The following is a 17,782-nucleotide window of genomic DNA, read 5'->3' as shown; positions in this document are numbered from 1 at the left end:
AGCTGGCGGGCTACCTCAAGGTCATCTCCGGCTTCGTGTTCGGAAGGTGCGCTCGGCCATGGGGCTCGGTGAAATGCAGAGGGGGGGTGTACTGATCTGTCCATCCCGCACAGGTGTACGAACTGCGAGGCCTCGAACAAGAACCGCACCCTCCCGCTGGACCTCATCATCGACCAGAAGATCAAGCCTCTGGGCATTCCCGCCTTCACCGGCGCTATGTTTGGTATGTCGTGTGGCGGGAACGTGTGAACGTTCGCTCTCATCGGACCTGACGTCTTCTTCACCACCTTATTACAGGCCATGATCTCGATGCCCAGTACACGCTTCCGATCGGGCTCGAGGTGGAGATTGACTCTGCTTCTGGTACCATCCAGATGCTGGAGAGCGCAGTTCGGCTCTAGACGCCCCCGCACAGGTGACACCCAGTCATTCACCACACTATTTATTCTCTCCTCTTCCCCCTTCCTTTCGTCATGTAACCGCCATCTTTGATGCGGCGTGCATGATGGAACCAACCAAGGCAAGTCGAGTTGTTGTCCCACAAGTCGTGATTGATGATGCTCTCGTTGTCCTTCTTGGAGTGTGAAGCAAGCTTTTGGGGGGATGTGGCCAGTTCGTCGCCACAGCCAAAAGGAAAGGTGAGCTTTCGGCTCTGGGGAAAAACGGGCCTTTGGCGTCTTCTACCATCGGTCGTCAGCTCGCGTTCCCGATCTTGTTGTTCAGGAGGGGAGTGTAATCCGATGGGGTCGGTTATATATAAGAAACCTTCTTCTTCCTCGGCACCGTCTTCTTGAACCTCCGACCCTCTCCACTAAATTGTGGGACAAGGAAGAGAGAATCAGAGGACACGCGCTGAAGAGGGTTTATTTGTTTAGATGATGATGCCAGCACCGTTGAAGTAGTTGTAGGCGCTGTCCTCGAGCGGGGTGAAGCTGCTCATGTAGACGCTCCGGTCGGTGAAGGACATCACGAAGGCCGTGTCGCCGCTTCGCGCGATGAACACGCCGCGGCACTCGGCCGTCAGCTTGCCGGGTCCAAATACAGAGGAGTCCGACGACAGGGCGCTCAGCGTGCCCGTGAACAGTACCGTCGACGTGGTGAGCGACGTGACCGTCACGCCGGCCGCAGCCGTCACCTCCACCTGGGCCTTGTCCAACACGATGTCGCCGCTCTCGGTGTTGCCCGGCTGAGAGTGGGCGTTGGTCTTCCTGTAGATCAGGGTCGTGTAGGTGCCCGGGAAGGACGTGGTGTCGAAGCTCGCGCTGGACGACTCGCGCATGGCCATCAGCGAGCCGGCTGGCAGATCGATCGCCAGCCGTGTCCCGCTGGCAAAAATGTAGAGGTTCTCATCCTCGAGCAAGACGTGCATGTAGCTGCCGTCGGCGGCGAAGGTGGCATTGGTCAGGCTGAGGTCGGAGGCCTCGTTGAAGCCGGTCTCGCCGTTGAAGGCCCCGTAGGGCCACCACGAGGAGTGAGACAGCTGCTGGCCGGTGGCCCCGAACACGATGCTGCCCACCTCGAGCCCGCCCGAAGTGGTGCGGAACTGGAAGAAGTTGTAGGCCTTGCCCTGAAGGCTCGCTCGCGAGATGGTGGACTTGGTCATGCCGGTCACGAGGCACTTGACGTTGGCGGTCGCGCCGCCCTTGTTGATCTGGAGGAGGATGCCATAGTTGGGCAGCTCGACGGCGCGCACAAGGTCCCCGTCGGCGTCGTTGATGTCGTAGCTGCCGTCAGCGTTGACCGTGTAGGTGAACCGGCCGGCTCGGCCGCTCTTCGAGTTGGAGTAGTCGATGTAGCGCGAGGCGCGGTTGACGGTGATGGTGACAAAGTCGCCCGCGGACGCGGTCGCCGTATAGGTGGTGGTCGAGCCCGAAGAAGATGAAGACGAGTCTCGGGTCAGCACGACGCTCAGTACGACTGTAAGCGTAAGCGCGCAGGCCAGGAACACAAAGATCACCAGCGCCGCCGCCCCAATCTTTACTTTTTTGTCCACCATCTTCTTCTGTTGAGGTTTGACTCTCTCGGTTTGGGGTTATGCCCATGCTGCCCCCCCCCCCTCTACCCCCCTGATTCGCGTTCTGGTTGCCTTTTCCAACTGCACTGAACGCTCCCGGCGACCCAAACTGGGGCAGTTGACACGTCACGCCCAGCACTACGACGCAAAATAAGCCATGCGCGCGGCAAAGGAAGGCGTGGTAGGTTTCTTCACCCAAGCGATAAAAGTTGGTAAATATACACGACCTGCAGTGAGCCCGCCACGCCGCCAAAGGTGCTCGCCGTAGGCGCTCGTGCACTGAGGCCGATTAAAAGTTTATTGTCATTCTGGTCGTTAGTCCGACTTACGCAATGGGGGTCTGTCGCTGTGGCACCGGAAATCTCTAGGCAAGGTGGAAGCACAGCTCGTCGCCGCTTTGCAGTACCGCCACGCTTCTGTCGTTGGCAATCTTAGTGCGTCCCTTGGCGGTGACCTTTTCTACGACCTGTAGGCGGAGAAGGAGGACCTAGGGTGAATGGAGAGTGACCGGAAGTGGTGTGACACTAGCATCGCACCTTAACGGTCTTGGAGTCCGTCAACAAGTCCTCGAAAACGATCGCGAACTCGTCCTGGAGCGCTTGCATGGTGCGGTCCTCCAGCACCAGCTCCCTACGATCCTCCGGGTTTGCCGCGGTCCAGCCTGTGACCGGAACCAACCGTTTCGACATGGTCGTCATCACCTGCGACTGCGACACGGAACGCGATGTCGTCGAGTTGGCGATGATGGACGCCAGCCGCCCCGAGTCGCGTAGATGCGCTGCCACTGCCGACTGCAGGTCCTCCCTGCTGAACGCTGGCTCTTGCGGGAGCGCGGCAGGCTCTTCCGGCCCGTTTGATTCGAGTCGTTGGATGGCTGACATGAGTGGCCAGCCCGGTCCTGACCTAATGGTTGGTTTAGGGGCGATGATGCCGTGATCCTGTGCTTGCGGCGGGGTAGTTGGCAGGGCCGTTGGGATGGGCGTAGTGGGGGTGGTTGGGGCGTCGCGATGCGTGCCCAGAGAAGGAGCCCGTGGGCGGGGGCCTGGGCTGAGTGTGGCCGATGCAGAAGAAGCGGGCAATTGCTCAGCAGCTTGTGCTGGTGCGACATCAAACACCAACGCGCTGGCCCTGTTCTCTGTTCGACGACAGCAACAGATCACTTAAATCGTTGCTGGTCGCGGCTGATGGCGGGCTCTGGGCGATACCTTTGATAAGATACACAAGCCTCTTCACCGTACCGGAAGCTGAATGGTTGAGATGAGCCGCGTGAGTGTCAAGCAACTCCTTGGCCTCCTCAGGATCTATTGAAAGGTTCCTCATTAGATAAGCGCATCCTGAATGAAGCTTGTGGTGTGGAGGGACATGCAGCTCTGAGGCAGAGCGAACAGGATGTGCACTTGCAAGTCATGGGACCACCTGGGTGAATACTTGAAGCAACAGGGGTGTATACTTGCTGGCTCCGTTGGTTCCCAGCATCAACAATGACAATGTGTGTGGGTCTGTTCACACACTGATTAGAGTTTGGTGGCACCACAACTTACATGAGGCACATGAATCATGTACTAAGTTGAAGTGGCACCCCCTCATACAAGCCAGCAAGGATCTGGGCGGAATGAAGAAGGTGTTGCATTGAGTTGTGGATTTCTTCTCATAGTGACAAGCACCATATTGAAGGCCACCCCTGCAAAGCAATGGACTGTTGTAAGCCAGCTGGCCAGCTATGAGACCTGAGGGAAAGGGTACCAAGATAGAAGCTGTTGATGGTGTAGTACACTGAGCTGCTGTGTGTGATCCTGCACCCATTGGTGTTGCTGATGGAATAAGGTGGACCAAACATTTCCTTGCTGTTGGTGTACACTTTGCCATCATCACTGTGATAACCCCTCCTGCATGAGTTGAACACCCCAACAGCAGTGCTTAGATGATCATTCTCCATGTTAGATAGGAGGTGCCTTGATTTCTTCTCTGGCACCCAGTGGCCCACAGACTAACCCAATGTATCACAGTGGTGCAAAAGGCCATTGCCAAACAAGAAGTTGAGCTGCTTTGTTGTTGCTTTGTTGTTGCTTTGTTGTTGCTTTGTTGTTGCTTTGTTGCTGCTTTGTTGCTGCTTTGTTGTTGCTTTGTTGTTGCTTTGTTGTTGCTTTGTTGCTCCCTTGAGGTACAATTTCATTCCTAACACCCACCCTCACATCATACCTTGCCCCTAGAGTAAGCACACAACTCACTGTTGATCAGGCCTGGGCCAGGGATGGCGTGAGTACATTGTTGGGTGAGCATCTCTGGCGCCATGTACTTGGGTGTTCCTGATCACACAAAAGTGTGAGCCACAGAAATTTTATAGGTGTGGTGGTCTCACCTGCAAGTTGTGTGGAGGTAGTCCTGGGTCATGAATTGTGAGATGCCCAAGTCCACTGCAGCCATGGAGTTGACAATTTAGTCTTTAGCCAGCAACCAATTGGCAGACCAGTGCTGGTGTGTGGAGCTCATACTAATCTTGAGGCCACCATCTTTGGTTATTATGATGTTGGTGGGCTTCAGGTCACAGTGCACAATCTTCTTGGAGTGCATGTACTGTAGACCTTCCAGCAACATGATGAACCATGTCATGACAAGCTGGAGGGGGGGGGACAGAAGTAAAATTGGTTCACCTCCCATGCAACAAGAACAAAAGTAGGAAAAATTACTAGGGCTGCACCTGCAAGTTGACTGAGGGGCATGTTGCAGAAAGGTTTCCAGGCTGATGCCTTTGATGAGCTCCATCACAATAATGGTGGTGGAGCGACCCTGGTGCTCATAGGTTTTGATTTTGTAGAACTTGACAATGGCTGGGTGGCTCAGTTGCTTCAGCAAGGTGGCCTGAAGCATGAGAAGAACATCAAGTCAGCCATAATGAAGTGCGGTGGAGAGCAAGAGCATACCTCCATCAGGGCTTGGGGGGTGCTATCAAGGGAGCCACAGTTGATTTGTTTCAGGGTGAACTCTTGTCTGCTTGCATTTTCTACATGATCACCTGCCTGAATGCTCCCTACCCCATAGGCTTCACCACCTTGTACTCTCCTATCTTGGCCACCTGAGTCAGGGGTGGGAAGAGTGTAAGTGTGGTGCAGGTTCCTTCATGCTTCCAAACTTATTGGCTTGTACTGGTATGGTGAAAGGAGGAGGCTTGGAAGAAGTAAGGCCCATAGTGGTTGGTGTTGGTGGTGTTGGTGTCAGATGAGGAAGAATGGGTTATGCCTGTCCCTCAACTACTGTTGCCAGTAGAGAAGGAGGGACACTGGGTGGGGGGTAACCAAGTTGGCCAAAGTGCTGCATGGCAAAACGTTGCTATTTTGCAGCGCCTATTGCAGAGCCACCAATTACCACTTGGCGTTGCGCCCATTGGTGACCGCACTGCAAAATCTTCTTCTTATCTTCCATGAAATCGTTTCAAAAATCGTCTCAAAAAAACAACAACTTTCCGAAATAGTTCGAAAAGGCAACCGAGACATGGAGGCGCTCACCCACAAGGCGGGAGCGTCTGACTTTGACGGGTTGCCGGCCGAGGTGAGGCATCTCGTCTTCCGGCACTTCAACTATCGCGTACACCCCGTTGCTAGCCCCCCCCCAAATTATTTGTAACCGTGACTGCTCTCGATGGTGCGATGCCATGCAGGAGCTGTGCGTGCTGTCTATGGTGTCCAAGCACTGGCACGGGTACTCTCTGGTTCGTGCTGTTGCTCCTTGCTTGCCTGCTATGGCCCAGTTCAGCGCAGTAGCGGTTGCGTTGACGGTGCTGGTGGTGGTGGGATACGTGCGTGGTACAGGACGGAATGCTGCCTGGGTGGAAGCAGCTGGATGTGTACCACCACCGACAGCGCGTGGATGACGATTCACTCGAGGGCCTCTTCCGCTACCCCTCACGCTTGACCCACACCAGTATCATTCGCACTTGCCTGCTGCTCTCTTCTGCACTCTTCTGTCGTCAGACTGTACACGTACCTCACCTCCATCATCGTGGGGCCTGACAGGATTCGTCGGGTTGTCGACGTGCAGGTCCATCACCGACCGCACCGTGCTGACGGTCAGCCGACTGTGCTTGCGCCTGCTTCATCTCAGCTTGTTTGTACCTACGGCCGCGCACACACACCTTCTTTCTCTGTAAATTCCCTCAGCGACGCGCTCACCGAGACCGTTATGTCTTCTTCGTGCGATGATGCAGGAGTGCACGAATGTGACGGATGTCGGGGTCGCCGCCATTTGGTACTCCACTCCCGGCCCGGAGGCCTTGCGCTGTGTGTCGTGCGCGTGCGGTGGTGTCCCATGCGACAGGCGTGCGGCGTGTTGGGCGGCGTGCTCTGCTTACACGCCAGGGTGATCGCGGTCTCGCAGTGAGACGTGCCCTGGCCTACGTACATTGCAGCTGGCGGCCTGTGAGCGCATTACCGACGCCTCGCTGCAGTCCGTGTCCACCTCCCTGCCTGAGCTTCGGGTTCGTCTTCTCTCCTCTCATCCCCCCCCCAAGTACTCAGTCTAGATCCTAGAGCAGATGATCGATCTGGAGCGGTGTCCACTTCATACGGACGCGGGGATCGTGGCTGTTTGCTCCAACTGCCCTCACCTCAGGTGCGCACTCTGGTCCTGTGTGTCGTGCGTGTCTTGTGTATCGAGAACGTTGCTGATTGTGACTTGTTTGCCACGTAGGGAGCTCGGGCTGATGGCGTTGCCGCAGCTGCGTGGTGACAGTGTTCTCAAGGCAACCACGCAACTTACGTACGGTGTTCAACCTGGTTTTCGGGAAGACACTTGCATCCACGCCTAACCCGTTTCCCCGGCGCATGGGGTGCCATAGAAACCTGCGGAAGCTGGCGCTTGGTCGGTCGCCTCACGCCAGCGGCATCGAGTTCTTGACGCACCACACAGCACTCGAGGTGCTGGACTTGTATGTAGTCAGCACGACCTCCATTTTTGCGCGCAAACCACGCACGCACGCACACGCACACGCACACTCACACTCATGTGGTGAACGCGCAGATCAGAGAATCGACATGTGGCGGGACCGCACCTGATACAAATCGGTGAAGTGTGCACAAGGCTGCGAATACTCGACATCTCCTACACCAACTGGCGCGCCATCCCCGTACGCGCGCATTCACCTTTCTCCCGCTACCACACACACACAGCCCAACTCAACGCCGCACTCTCACCGCTTCGTATTTGTCTGACGTGCGTCCCGTGTGGTGTGTGGTGTGTGTGTGTGGCTACTGCGCAGGCTGCCAGTTTGATGCCTGTGGCACGGAACTGCCCGCGGCTGGAGATCCTCAACGTGGCGTCGTGCAAGAAGCTGACGGACACGGTCATCACCACCATCGGTTCCAACTGCCCTGGCTTGCGGTACAACTGGCGCGCTTGTACTTGTTCCCGTCTCGGCTCACGAATTGTCACCGGTGAACAGGAAGGTGGTGCTGAGCGGCTGTCTCAAGCTCACCGACGATTCGGTTGTCACCGTGGCGCGCAACTGTTCCGACATAAAGGAGATGCAACTCGCCGGCCTCGGCTTTCTCACCGGTGCGGCGCACGCATGCACGCACGCACGCACGACCGTGTCTCTGGATGCTCACTTTGCTGCGGGTGCGCAAACACCAGACGAATCTCTGATGGCCGTGGGCGAGAACTGCCCGCTGATCGAATTCATCACGCTGTCGCAGCTGCAGCGCATCACCGACGATGGATTGCTACACCTGGGCCGCCTGCAGCAAATCAAGACGCTGGTCATCACGCAGTGCTCGCTCATCACAGACGACGGCGTGGCCCAGCTGCGTGCCGCGCTGCCTGCACACTCACGCGTGCGGTTCAGCCTGGTCACCAGGAGGGCCGCCAGGGCGCAACACCCGCCGCATCCCGCCCCGCAAGAGCGAGATGGCGAAGATGAGGCACTAGGGGAAGAAGAGGAGCAAGAAGGCGCAGAAGAAAGAGACTGAAGGGGCGAAGAGAGAATAAATAACGTTCGCGTGTGGGGTGTGCGCTTTCTCTGAGCCAAAACTACTAAGTTGATGGTACCATCGCATATGCGACCGCCGTACGCCGTCCGTGGGTTTAGCTCCGTTACACCAACACCCAACACCCTACGCCCTACGACCCTTCGAGTTCTTTCCGGACGTTAGACGAACGGTGAAACGAAGCAGAGCGAGGGCAGGGGCGAGGGTACCTTTGCGCTGCTGCTCGCGCTTGCGGTTGCGCAGCTCGATCCATAGGGCTTCGACCTCCAGGTAGGGCGCCATGCCCCCGAACGACAAGCCCTCCAGCAAACTGTTGGACCCCGCGATGATCTCTTCTATCGCCGCCCGCGCCCCGCCCGGCGTGATCTGAGCCCGCACACGCGCCGCGTTTAGTCCCTCCACACCACTACTGTTGTGGTATCACTCTCTGCGGAGGAGCAAACTCGAGTTGCATCACTGTACCGTTGCGTCACTGAAGAAGATGGTGCGCAGGTTGGAGTTGTTGGCGAGTGCCCGCGCGATGCACATCAGCCCCTCGTCTCCTATGTTACACTGGGCGGGACAAGGGACAAAGGCTCTCTCAGCACTACGAGGCCAAGGTGGGTTGTGAAACAAGGAACTCGGGGGGCTCCTGGTACCTGACCGGCCCCGATGTGCTGGAGCGGGGTGTTGGTGGCGATGAGGTCCGCCAGGTGGCGAGCGCCCTCGTTCCCGACCTTGCCGTTGAAGCCCAGGTAGAGGCTCGTCAGCGACCGCGCGGCCGACGTCAGCACCTTCACCCCATTCGGCCCAATGCCGCACTGTGCGCACCGTGTGGCAATGCCCAGAGTCAGCACCACCGCACGCACCGCACGCGGGGGAAAGAAAGAAAGAGGAATGGAATACCCAGGCGACGTAGAGGGAGGTGAGGGAGGGGGTGAGGCGCAGCAGGCGAGCGATGTGGCGTGCGCCCTCGTCGCCCACGCGGCCGTTGTAGGAGAGGGTGAGCTGGGTGAGCCGGAGGCCCGAGCGCGACGACGTCGAGGCGAGCGGCGAGGCTCCGGAGGTTGACCGGGCCATGCTCCGGAGCAGCTCGTCCACTATCGCCGTCACGTCAGCACTGCTCAAGTCTTTGCTCTGCGGGAGGAGAAAGAACGAAGACGAAGAGAGGAAAAGCGAAGGTTGAGGCCCGTTGCGGGGGGGGTGAAAAACGAAAGGGCGAGTGTTGGGAGGGGGGGCACCTGAAGGTAGAGGCACCCGTCTTCGCGGAGTCCTTCTCGTATCCATCTTCGGGCAGCAACGCTGGCTTCGCCGCCCGCTGCCTCCGGCGGCTCCATATCAACCCAAAGAGCCCAGCTGTGGGGCTTTCTCCAAGTTCCTCGACAGAGCGCACCACAACAACCGAACAAATACTCGCACACCAGAATTCGTTGGTCGAACTTTTGGCCCCAATCGGATAACGTGGCACCTGCTGTGCTGTTGAGAGGCAACGGAGGACGGATGGCCGAGTTGGTCTAAGGCGCTACGTTCAGGTCGTAGTCTGGGTCTCCAGGCGTGGGTTCGAATCCCACTTCGTCCAACACCTTTTCATCATTCAAGTCGTACTTTTTACTTACATTTACACTCTCTGTACACAGGGGCTACTACCACTGTCTTATCTCTGCTCTTGAGCGAGGTGGCCAGACCCCTTCTTGCTCTTTTCGCTCTCCTTACGCTGTCGCGGCTGTGCGGTTTTGCGGGACTGTTGCTTCGGTCGAGTGATGTTCGCATCCTTGCGTCCGGACTCTGTCTTGACGTCCTCCTCCTTGGTTGTGTAGGCCATCATTAGCTGCGCACCCATCACCGACGCGATGGTGGTCACCGTGAGCCCCGGCGGAAAGCCTCTGGCCTTGGCGCTGATCACACATCAACTTTTCCTCAGTGAATGCAAGAGACAACCCACAGCCGTGTGGTTCGCACCTTTTTAGAGACGCGTCCAAAGCCTCCAGCATCTTGTCGGCTGCTTTCTCGATGGTCTTCTCGTACCCGGTATCAACGACGTGGACGGTGCCCTGTTGAGATCGGGGAATGTCAGGCGCCAGCACAATCACAACCCACAGATTATTCTCCAATCCCGCACCTTGCCCACATCTTTGGCCTTGTCTACCAGTCCATGGTGGTGATCAGGCTGAGCGCTGACCCTCTTCAGCGCGCCGACCCACAACTTTCGTCAAAAGGCGCGCAAGTTAGGAACGAGCTTGGCTGCAGGAAGGTGGGGGAGTGAACGCCTACCTGCTTGGCCGTGTGGCCAACGCTCGCCGCAGCACCACCCACCCTCTCGAGCACCTTCTTGCCGGTCTCCTTCACCTGTCGATGCAAGAGCATTGCACGGGGCACGTCAGTCATGACCTGGGAACGAGAAACCGATTGTGGCAGGCATGGTGCGGTACCGCTTGTGGTACCCAGAACACCGGCTCATGGTCTTCCCCTTCGACTCGCGGCCGATCAGCCATCATGGCCCTGCTCTCCGCGCTGCCTCGGTCCTCTCCTCCTCCGCCTCGTTCACGCGGCGTTTGGGGTTGTGGCCCTTGTCCAGCCGCCCCTCCCGTCAGTTGGCCGCCAACTCCGCCCTCGACGCTCGGTCGCCTGGAGGGCATGGCCCCCTTGCTTCGATGAACCACCCCTCCGCCCGCCCCCAGCCCCGACGCCACTTCCGCGTCACGTTGGCTCGTCGCCGCTTCCACAGGACTCCGGTTCACCTCTTCGTCGTGCTGCGTGGTTGGGCCAAACAGGAAGGAGGCAAGCGATGAAGACGAAGCCTCCTCCTTGGCCTCGCCCATCAAGAGCTCCTCGTCGTGTTGTGGTTGCTGCCTCGACTGCTTCTTCTTCGACGGGCTCTTGCATCTACGCAGGTGGCGGTAGGGATCGTCCTCCCCCTCGAGCCGGTAGCTGATGTAGTGCTTCGCCCGCACCTGGGCGCCCACGAGTGCCGCCGTCGAGGCCAGTGGGAGTGCTGTCCAAGGGGACCCCCTCGCCGTGCAGCGCATTGATACCACACCGCCACTGCGTCCTACAGCCGCCTTCATGTTGACTCACGCTACCTACACGTTCTAGGTTGAGGATCCGTTGTAAGAATGGGACAACTTCGTCGTGGGTGAGACTGTGCGTCGTTGCGGTCGAGAGGGAGAACAGGAGGAAAGGGCCGGGTTGCACAGGGTCCAGAGGGCGTGGAACTCCCCCGAAATGGAGCGAAACCAGACCGGCAGTCGACACGAATGCGTGGCCCATTCCAATCTGCCCTGTTCGATTCCCACCTTCGCCACCTTCTGTTCGCCAAAGTTGGGACCCCCCCTGCTCCGCGACCACCAATGGTACCGTACGTGTATCTGCGGTGCTCTCACCCACGAGCTGGTGGCCAGCGTCTATTAAGCTGCAGACTGTTCGCTTCCGTCAAGGGATAACGAAGCGAAAGAAGAAGTGGGCGAAGGCGAGCGGGTGCGCGGCGATGAGCCACGTGGCGTGAAACTGCCGGAGGCGACGCAGTCGACGAGCCCCTGTCGAGGGGAGACCACCTCCGGATCGGCCTCGCCCGGGTCCGGCTCGGCCTCGCCGTCCGCTGCCAGAGAAGACTCTAGGTCGCGCAGCAGGTCTTGGTGGCTGTTGTCGCCGCGTGGGCTTTGTCGTCGTCGACCGCGTCGGCGTTCGAGGGTGGTGGCTACCAGACCGCCGGCGGTGGATCCACCCACGAGACTCTCCCGCTTGTAGAGATCCTCCAGTATGCGGCGCAGGTGCCGCATGCCGTGCAAGTACTCCTCATCGATCTTCCCCTTCTCCTCTACAGGGTCAAGCACGACATGAAAGCGAAGAATGAGAATTAGAACAAAGCTGTAGTTGTGTTGGCGATGACCCCGCGGGTAGAGGTGAAGGCAAAGCGCAGCGAACCTTGGGCATACGAGTGTGCGAAGTCAATCATCTTGACATCGACCATTCCTCCTTCGCCGTTGTCGTTGTCGCCGTCGTACAAGAGCAGGATGGACGACGACCGGAAGATGAAGTGGTCCTGTACCTCAATCCACCGGATAATTTCATCTGCACGATGAACACGACAAGCGCGTTTTTGTCATCATGCCTGGTCGCCATCAGATGAAAGCAGCTGTGAATCGCGGACCAATCTTCTTCAGCATGACCGGGATGGCGTCGCTTCTGATCTCCCGGCCGTTGTCAAGGTAGAGGGACAGCCATCAATCATCGTGTTGGCCCTGAGCGTAGTTCCTAGTCATGTTGCATTTGTATTGCAGGGTGAGCGTCTGATGATCAAAAAAGCCGGCGTAGAGGTGCCGCGCGTGCAGTACCGTAGAGCATAGACTTGGAGATGTAGGTCGCTGTGTCGACCTGGTAGGAGCGGAGGCCCACGATGCGGAACCCGAGGGTGCGCGACGTGGTGATGCTCTTCACCACGTTTTGCTTGAACCCCTTCACGATCCCCGCCTCTGCGTTCGTTCCTGGTTGCAGCCCAACCCACAAAATGCACGGGTGAGCCGATCATGCGATCATGGCCCTGGGCGCCCAGGGGGAAACGACAAAGAAAGCTTCGAACGCACCCTTGGAGTTGCCGCCCATCTTGAGGTCACATACGCAGGGCTGCTTCATGCCATACGTCAAGTTCTCCAGTTGTATATATTCTACACATAAATATGTTGTATAAGTGCAATTAAAAATAAATAATGATTCGAATAAACAATAAAATCATATCGTGGGGGTGTGAGGCACCTCTGCCGTTGTGGTTGGTAGTGCCAAGAAATCCAGGAAAGAAGTGGGCCGGAAAGGATGGAGAGGTGAGATGGGTTTTGAGGAGGTCGTAGAAGCGTGCCTCCTGCCTGTTAAGGGGTTTGAAAATGCTGCGGCCGCTCTCGTCCAGCAGCATCTGGTCCTCGCCCTTGTGTCCCGCAACCTGCTGCGTGAACGTCGAGAGAGACGACGGACCTATCGACACCACCTCAGCCCCCTCGCTCCCTGCCGTCGTTGCCGCCGGTGCTGACGACGCTCGCACCAGACCAGGACGACCACCGCCATCGCCATCTACCGGCTCGAGCCGTTTGTTGAACATATTTGCCGTTTGCTGTGTTGTGTTGTGGTTCTTCTTCGTTTTCAACGTTCGTGTGCGGGCTGCTTCGCTGATCTGTGTCGACAAAATGAAATATCCGTGGGCCGCCAGTGGGTGCTCTGGTCAGTGCCCACGTTGGGCGAGGAAGGAGGCGAGGCGGTCGTAGAAGTTGAGGGCGTTGAAGGGCTTGTAGGGTGTACGGGTGAAGGGCGCCGTGTACTTGCGGCAGTGCCAGTTGATCATCTCCAGATGGTCTGTGTCGAATGAACCTCGTTGGAATGCAAGCCCACTCAATGCATGGTGAGGGAGATGGGGGGGGGCATGTACCAGCCTCCAGCGTTTCAATGTACTCACCCCACGCGCAGGACTTAACCGACACCAGACCATCGTTCTCCCCCTCGAGCTTCCTGATCATGTCGTAGGTGAAGTGCCAGAAGAGAGGAATCTGCGCCCGATCTCGGTGGCCTCCGAACGAGTAGTACTTGACCCCCGGTTGATCCACCACCTGCATCATCGGTGTGTGCGTGTGCGGTGGTGTGATGGTGCAATGGTGCGTGTGCGTGTGCGTGTGCGTGTGCGGAGGTGAGTACGGTCATACAGAGGTCAGTTGCTATTGTTTCGGGGCCTTTACCATCTTGTTGAACTCGTCCTTGAGGTAGTCGGTGGTCAGACAGTGAATCGCTGCGGTGTCGTTGAAGAGAAACCGAAACAATCCCTCCAGCCTCAACCTGCCCGTTCAGAACATGAGAGATCGAACGACACTAGTCACAGGGTGAAGGAGTGGGTGGGGTACTTGTCGAACAGGACGTCCTTAGCCCAGTTGGCAACTGGGGAGCCCTGGTGTGGCGTGCCGATGGTCGTCACACTGCTCACCCTACACAATCGCAAGAGGTGACTTGTAACCACATGCCCGCTGCCGCATAAGCTGGGTTGGGTGGGACGGTAGGTACCCTTCGGCGATGCCCAACATCGACACGGCGTATCGACAATCCATCCCGCCCATCGAGTGGCCCACGAGATTCACCTTCTCTGGTCGCTTTCGCTTCCAGTCCCCTTCATCCAATCCAGCACCTGGGCCGTGCGCCGGGTGAAGGAGAACGGAGAGTGAGTCAAGGCCTAGGCCGAATGATTGAGTGGCTGAGACACGGCAGTAGTACCAGGAACCTTGGACGCTAGCGGAGGATCGAGGATCTGTGCGACCTGCTTCTTGATGCACAGGGCGCGCTCGTGCACGTGGCCGGTGGAAGGCACTCGCGATATGAACACACCGCCCTGCGCACCTTCCTCCGGCCTGCGGCGCCGTCGCAAGGTCTGCGCGATTCCGCCTCGCCAGTAGTCCACCTCGATCAGGCTGGGGACCACCTTGAGCGTGTCGAACCCCAGCAGGCCATGGCACAACAGGAATGGGTAGCGCGGGTCCACCGGCTGCTCCTCGCCAGTCGACGGAGGTGGCGGAATTGTCTCCTCTTTGTACGCACGCGACAATTAAAGAAATAAAAGTTAAATAAAAACGATAAATTTAAATAAATAAATAAATAAAAATAAATAAAGGACAACGGCAGACCTTTATCTTCACGGTTGCGGTGGCCGGCGGCAGGCTGTTCACCCTCGGGCAGGTTCTTGGCGTGCTTGATCTCCTTTTCTCGTGGAGAGCAGGGGGCGATGCTGCTGTGGATGCAGCGGTGCACCGATAGAAGGGATACCGTCCCCGCCAGCACTGCGGGGCGGTGGCGTATGAATAGCCTGGTTGGCTGGTGTCTTCGGAATAGAGCCCTTGCAAAAGGTTGCTTGGTTGTCTTCATGGTCCAAAGTCTCTGTCGGCCGTTCTCGCACGTCCATATGAAAACAAAAAAAACGACTTGATTGCTGAAAAAGGTGTTGGACGAAGTGGGATTCGAACCCACGCCTGGAGACCCAGACTACGACCTGAACGTAGCGCCTTAGACCAACTCGGCCATCCGTCCCTCCTTGCCTTGCAACTTTTCCATAGGTGCCCAGTCATCGCTCCAAATGGGAACAGGAGTACACAACTACGTCTGCCAAGTTGCAGATCGGGAAGTGACCAAGGCGGAACCGGGAGGGAATGGAACAGGGCAGGTAGCGCACAGTTGCTCTTTTCGCGCGAGAATGTGCCGGTCCATTTCCATTTTGAGACTGCGCTACACAAACAACTCTAAAGAAGGAAGATGGAGAAGGCATTGAAGAGGGGATCAGATGAAGAAGCCGCTAAAAGGAGGTTTGTCAACCGTGAGGACGAACGCCAGGAGATCAAATGGCCCGATCCAGAGCTGCTTTGCTTCATCAAGGAGAGCATGTCCTGTTGGTGGGGGCGGCACCAACACATCACATCCCGCAGGAGGGTCCTGGCGGAAGGTGCGCTTTGATGCTTCTTGGGACGAGGCTCCTCATGTCTCCTTCACCCTTTATGTCCTGCAGACGTGAAAACTCAACTGGCCAGGCTGGTACGCGAACTGCAGGACCAGAGCGCAAAGGTTGCAAGATCTCCCCACACCCAAGGTACGGGCGTGACGACGTTGGAGGCTGACCAGGCAGCTTATACGTCATGTGGCCGGATACCACAGACCAGGATCCGACGCATGTGCTGAAGGAGAAGCTCGCCACGCTAGAGCGCCTTGCGGCCCACATGGCAAACGAGGTCGAGTGGCGTCTTGTCGACGGTTACTACTCCAGGCTCGCGGAGTAGTACTGCGTCGAGGGAGAAAACGCCAAACAAAAAACAAAAAACAAAAGTCGTTTACGGGAGGAAAATGCGAGGAAGTGGTTACGTGAACGAACTGGCCTCAAGATTAAAACTCGATCTGCATCTCGAGGGGAAAATCAGCTGACAACAAATCGTACCATGGAGATCGACATCGTAGCCACCAAGGGCATCAATGTGCGTAATTTCGCCTTAAGATCGTTAATCATGATTGCGTTTAATTCTGATTATTGCTTTTAGATAGCGTTCGTGGGTTGCACGCACGGGGAGCTAGATACCATCTACTCAACCATTGCTAACATCGAAAGGAGCCGCGGTATCCGTGTCGAGCTTCTTCTTTGCTGCGGCGACTTTGAGGTATGGCGGAACCTTCATGGCTGTGGCTGTTGTGCTGCCACTCACGCCAGGCGTATTCGTGTAGGCGGTGAGGAACGCGTTCGATCTGTCGTGCCTGGCGGGTCCATCCAAGTACCATCACTACAAAGACTTCTACAAGTACTACAATGGCGAAGTGGTAAATGCACCTTCTCGCTCTTGAAGAAGAGCCCATCTCTGCATGCTCACAACCCTTCTTGCAGGCGGCACCCATCCTAACCATCTTCGTGGGCGGCAACCACGAGGCCGCCAACCACCTGCGGGAGCTGTACGTGCCCTTGTTGGCCGACAGAGGCAAACGGATATGCTGACATGAGCGCACTTATCTCTATAAATGCAGGTACTACGGAGGCTGGGCGGCGCCCAACATTTACTTCTTGGGCTATAGCGGAGTGGTGAACTACGGCGGCCTCAGGATTGGCGGCTTCTCTGGGATCTACAAACGATATGACTTCTTCAAAGGTCCATTCATGCTGCGAGGAGGGGGACCTTACATTCGCTGATGACCACGATTGTAGGCCATTATGAAGTGCCTCCCTATTCGGGGGATACGGTAAGGTCAGCCTTCCACGTGCGTGAATATGAACTCTACAAGCTTTCGCTGGTACGCGGCCACACCATATCCGGGAAGTGATGGCATTTGGTGCTGACGGTGTTTCGTTCCTCGTACCCCAGCTGCGGAAACCGCTCGACGTTATACTTTCACACGATTGGCCGGACGTCACGTCGTATGGCGATGTCGAAAAGCTGTGTGCTGACCATCCTCACTGGAAGTACGCCGCGTCTTCATGCATCTGCTTGATAGGAAGAAATGCCAGAGCGTTCTCCAATCGAGTTCTTAATGTGATCCGCAGGGAGGAGATTGAAAAGGGCGAGCTCGGTTGTCATCTGTACACGAAACTCCTCAAGTCCCTCAAGCCCTCCTACTGGCTGTCGGGCCACATGCACTGTCGATTCGATGCCACGGTGCAGCACACTGGCGACCAGTCTACGCACTTCATTGCTCTCGACAAGGTGCTCCCTCGCCGGCCATTCCTCGACGTACGTACCCCGTCCCAGCATGTAATCGTTCCCACCAGCCCTTATCAGGTGCGTACTGATAAGCCCGACTTGGACTCTGTGTTGCACAGGTGGTATCTTTCCCCGAGGCCACTGGTCCTCGCGTGTTGACGTACGACCTTGAGTGGCTGGCCATCCTACGCGCCACGCATCAGTACCTCAATTGTTCGATGGCCACCACGGTCCTCCCGAAGGGGTATGCATTCCACGAAACCGTAGGGGTACATATGATCACTCACACAGTACACCACAACGCAGGCCGGAGCGTGAACACCGCAATGTGGAAAAAGAGCTGCAGGAGCTCACAGCCAGGTTTGCCGGCAAAGAGAACGCCCTCGCTGTGCCGCTCAACTTTGCGATGACCGTCGAGCCGCATCGCTCATCGGTCGATCCTCGCACTGAGCGCCCCACATGTACAGCCTCCTTTCTGTGGTGTCCGGCCTACAGTGCCGCCCTCGCTCATCTCTTGCTCCATGGCCGCGCGGTGTAGGGGCCGGCAGGTTTGCCGTGAGTCATCAGACCGAGGAGTTCTTGGAGCTTGTAGGCCTGCCCAACAACTTAACTCCCTCATCTTC

The 17,782-nt window shown here is 57.2% G+C and overlaps 10 protein-coding genes across 10 annotated transcripts in view; 4 read left to right on the top strand and 6 right to left on the bottom strand.

Moving 5' to 3' along the window:
- The window catches only part of ACA1_277590 (muramoyltetrapeptide carboxypeptidase), a gene marked incomplete at both ends in the record, with an annotated part of 1,750 nt that extends 1,349 nt beyond the window's left edge, over positions 1-401 (top strand). Inside the window, 2 exons of the mRNA XM_004344533.1 lie at positions 114-223; positions 298-401. Of these exons, the coding sequence (XP_004344583.1) occupies positions 114-223; positions 298-401 (214 nt within the window). The remainder of the gene's footprint in view (positions 1-113; positions 224-297) is intronic.
- Positions 402-871: 470 nt separating this feature from the next.
- Positions 872-1,996, bottom strand: ACA1_277580 (uncharacterized protein; the record flags this gene model as incomplete). Its single annotated transcript, XM_004344532.1, has 1 exon — positions 872-1,996. One exon carries the CDS (start codon positions 1,994-1,996, stop codon positions 872-874), a length of 1,125 nt encoding a protein of 374 aa, XP_004344582.1.
- A 382-nt stretch (positions 1,997-2,378) lies between these two features.
- On the bottom strand, positions 2,379-2,895 carry ACA1_277570 (uncharacterized protein; the record flags this gene model as incomplete). The annotated part of the gene is made up of 2 exons (XM_004344531.1): positions 2,379-2,480; positions 2,551-2,895. 2 exons carry the CDS (start codon positions 2,893-2,895, stop codon positions 2,379-2,381), a joined length of 447 nt encoding a protein of 148 aa, XP_004344581.1.
- Positions 2,896-5,503: 2,608 nt separating this feature from the next.
- ACA1_277560 (Fbox domain containing protein) lies at positions 5,504-7,933 on the top strand (the record flags this gene model as incomplete). The annotated part of the gene is given in 14 exon segments (XM_004344530.1): positions 5,504-5,596; positions 5,670-5,710; positions 5,765-5,807; positions 5,821-5,932; positions 6,025-6,119; positions 6,216-6,290; positions 6,417-6,485; positions 6,531-6,619; positions 6,846-6,935; positions 7,028-7,133; positions 7,266-7,387; positions 7,449-7,561; positions 7,640-7,813; positions 7,875-7,933. 14 exon segments carry the CDS (start codon positions 5,504-5,506, stop codon positions 7,931-7,933), a joined length of 1,281 nt encoding a protein of 426 aa, XP_004344580.1.
- A 185-nt stretch (positions 7,934-8,118) lies between these two features.
- Positions 8,119-9,308, bottom strand: ACA1_277550 (NLR family, CARD domain containing 3, putative; the record flags this gene model as incomplete). Its single annotated transcript, XM_004344529.1, has 5 exons — positions 8,119-8,358; positions 8,455-8,544; positions 8,631-8,792; positions 8,878-9,108; positions 9,213-9,308. The coding sequence occupies 5 exons, from the start codon at positions 9,306-9,308 to the stop codon at positions 8,119-8,121; spliced, it is 819 nt and encodes a 272-aa protein (XP_004344579.1).
- Positions 9,309-9,625: 317 nt separating this feature from the next.
- Positions 9,626-11,036, bottom strand: ACA1_277540 (uncharacterized protein; the record flags this gene model as incomplete). The annotated part of the gene is made up of 5 exons (XM_004344528.1): positions 9,626-9,866; positions 9,931-10,022; positions 10,091-10,174; positions 10,243-10,317; positions 10,413-11,036. The coding sequence occupies 5 exons, from the start codon at positions 11,034-11,036 to the stop codon at positions 9,626-9,628; spliced, it is 1,116 nt and encodes a 371-aa protein (XP_004344578.1).
- A 364-nt stretch (positions 11,037-11,400) lies between these two features.
- On the bottom strand, positions 11,401-13,057 carry ACA1_277530 (inositol polyphosphate multikinase alpha, putative; the record flags this gene model as incomplete). The annotated part of the gene is made up of 7 exons (XM_004344527.1): positions 11,401-11,475; positions 11,523-11,785; positions 11,893-12,010; positions 12,138-12,153; positions 12,317-12,452; positions 12,552-12,632; positions 12,721-13,057. The coding sequence occupies 7 exons, from the start codon at positions 13,055-13,057 to the stop codon at positions 11,401-11,403; spliced, it is 1,026 nt and encodes a 341-aa protein (XP_004344577.1).
- A 120-nt stretch (positions 13,058-13,177) lies between these two features.
- ACA1_277520 (triacylglycerol lipase) lies at positions 13,178-14,856 on the bottom strand (the record flags this gene model as incomplete). The annotated part of the gene is made up of 7 exons (XM_004344526.1): positions 13,178-13,308; positions 13,382-13,559; positions 13,686-13,782; positions 13,848-13,919; positions 14,005-14,125; positions 14,212-14,520; positions 14,619-14,856. 7 exons carry the CDS (start codon positions 14,854-14,856, stop codon positions 13,178-13,180), a joined length of 1,146 nt encoding a protein of 381 aa, XP_004344576.1.
- Positions 14,857-15,240: 384 nt separating this feature from the next.
- ACA1_277510 (uncharacterized protein) lies at positions 15,241-15,758 on the top strand (the record flags this gene model as incomplete). Its single annotated transcript, XM_004344525.1, has 3 exons — positions 15,241-15,427; positions 15,532-15,571; positions 15,608-15,758. The coding sequence occupies 3 exons, from the start codon at positions 15,241-15,243 to the stop codon at positions 15,756-15,758; spliced, it is 378 nt and encodes a 125-aa protein (XP_004344575.1).
- Positions 15,759-15,914: 156 nt separating this feature from the next.
- On the top strand, positions 15,915-17,718 carry ACA1_277500 (lariat debranching enzyme family protein; the record flags this gene model as incomplete). Its single annotated transcript, XM_004344524.1, has 10 exons — positions 15,915-15,950; positions 16,195-16,287; positions 16,352-16,416; positions 16,489-16,610; positions 16,667-16,752; positions 16,824-16,921; positions 17,003-17,189; positions 17,279-17,403; positions 17,466-17,620; positions 17,708-17,718. The coding sequence occupies 10 exons, from the start codon at positions 15,915-15,917 to the stop codon at positions 17,716-17,718; spliced, it is 978 nt and encodes a 325-aa protein (XP_004344574.1).
- Positions 17,719-17,782: the final 64 nt, after the last annotated feature.

This window comes from Acanthamoeba castellanii, assembly GCF_000313135.1.
Source record: "Acanthamoeba castellanii str. Neff unplaced genomic scaffold scf7180000084776, whole genome shotgun sequence".
NCBI classification, from domain to species: Eukaryota; Discosea; order Longamoebia; family Acanthamoebidae; genus Acanthamoeba; species Acanthamoeba castellanii.
This window is presented reverse-complemented; position numbering and strand designations above follow the sequence as displayed.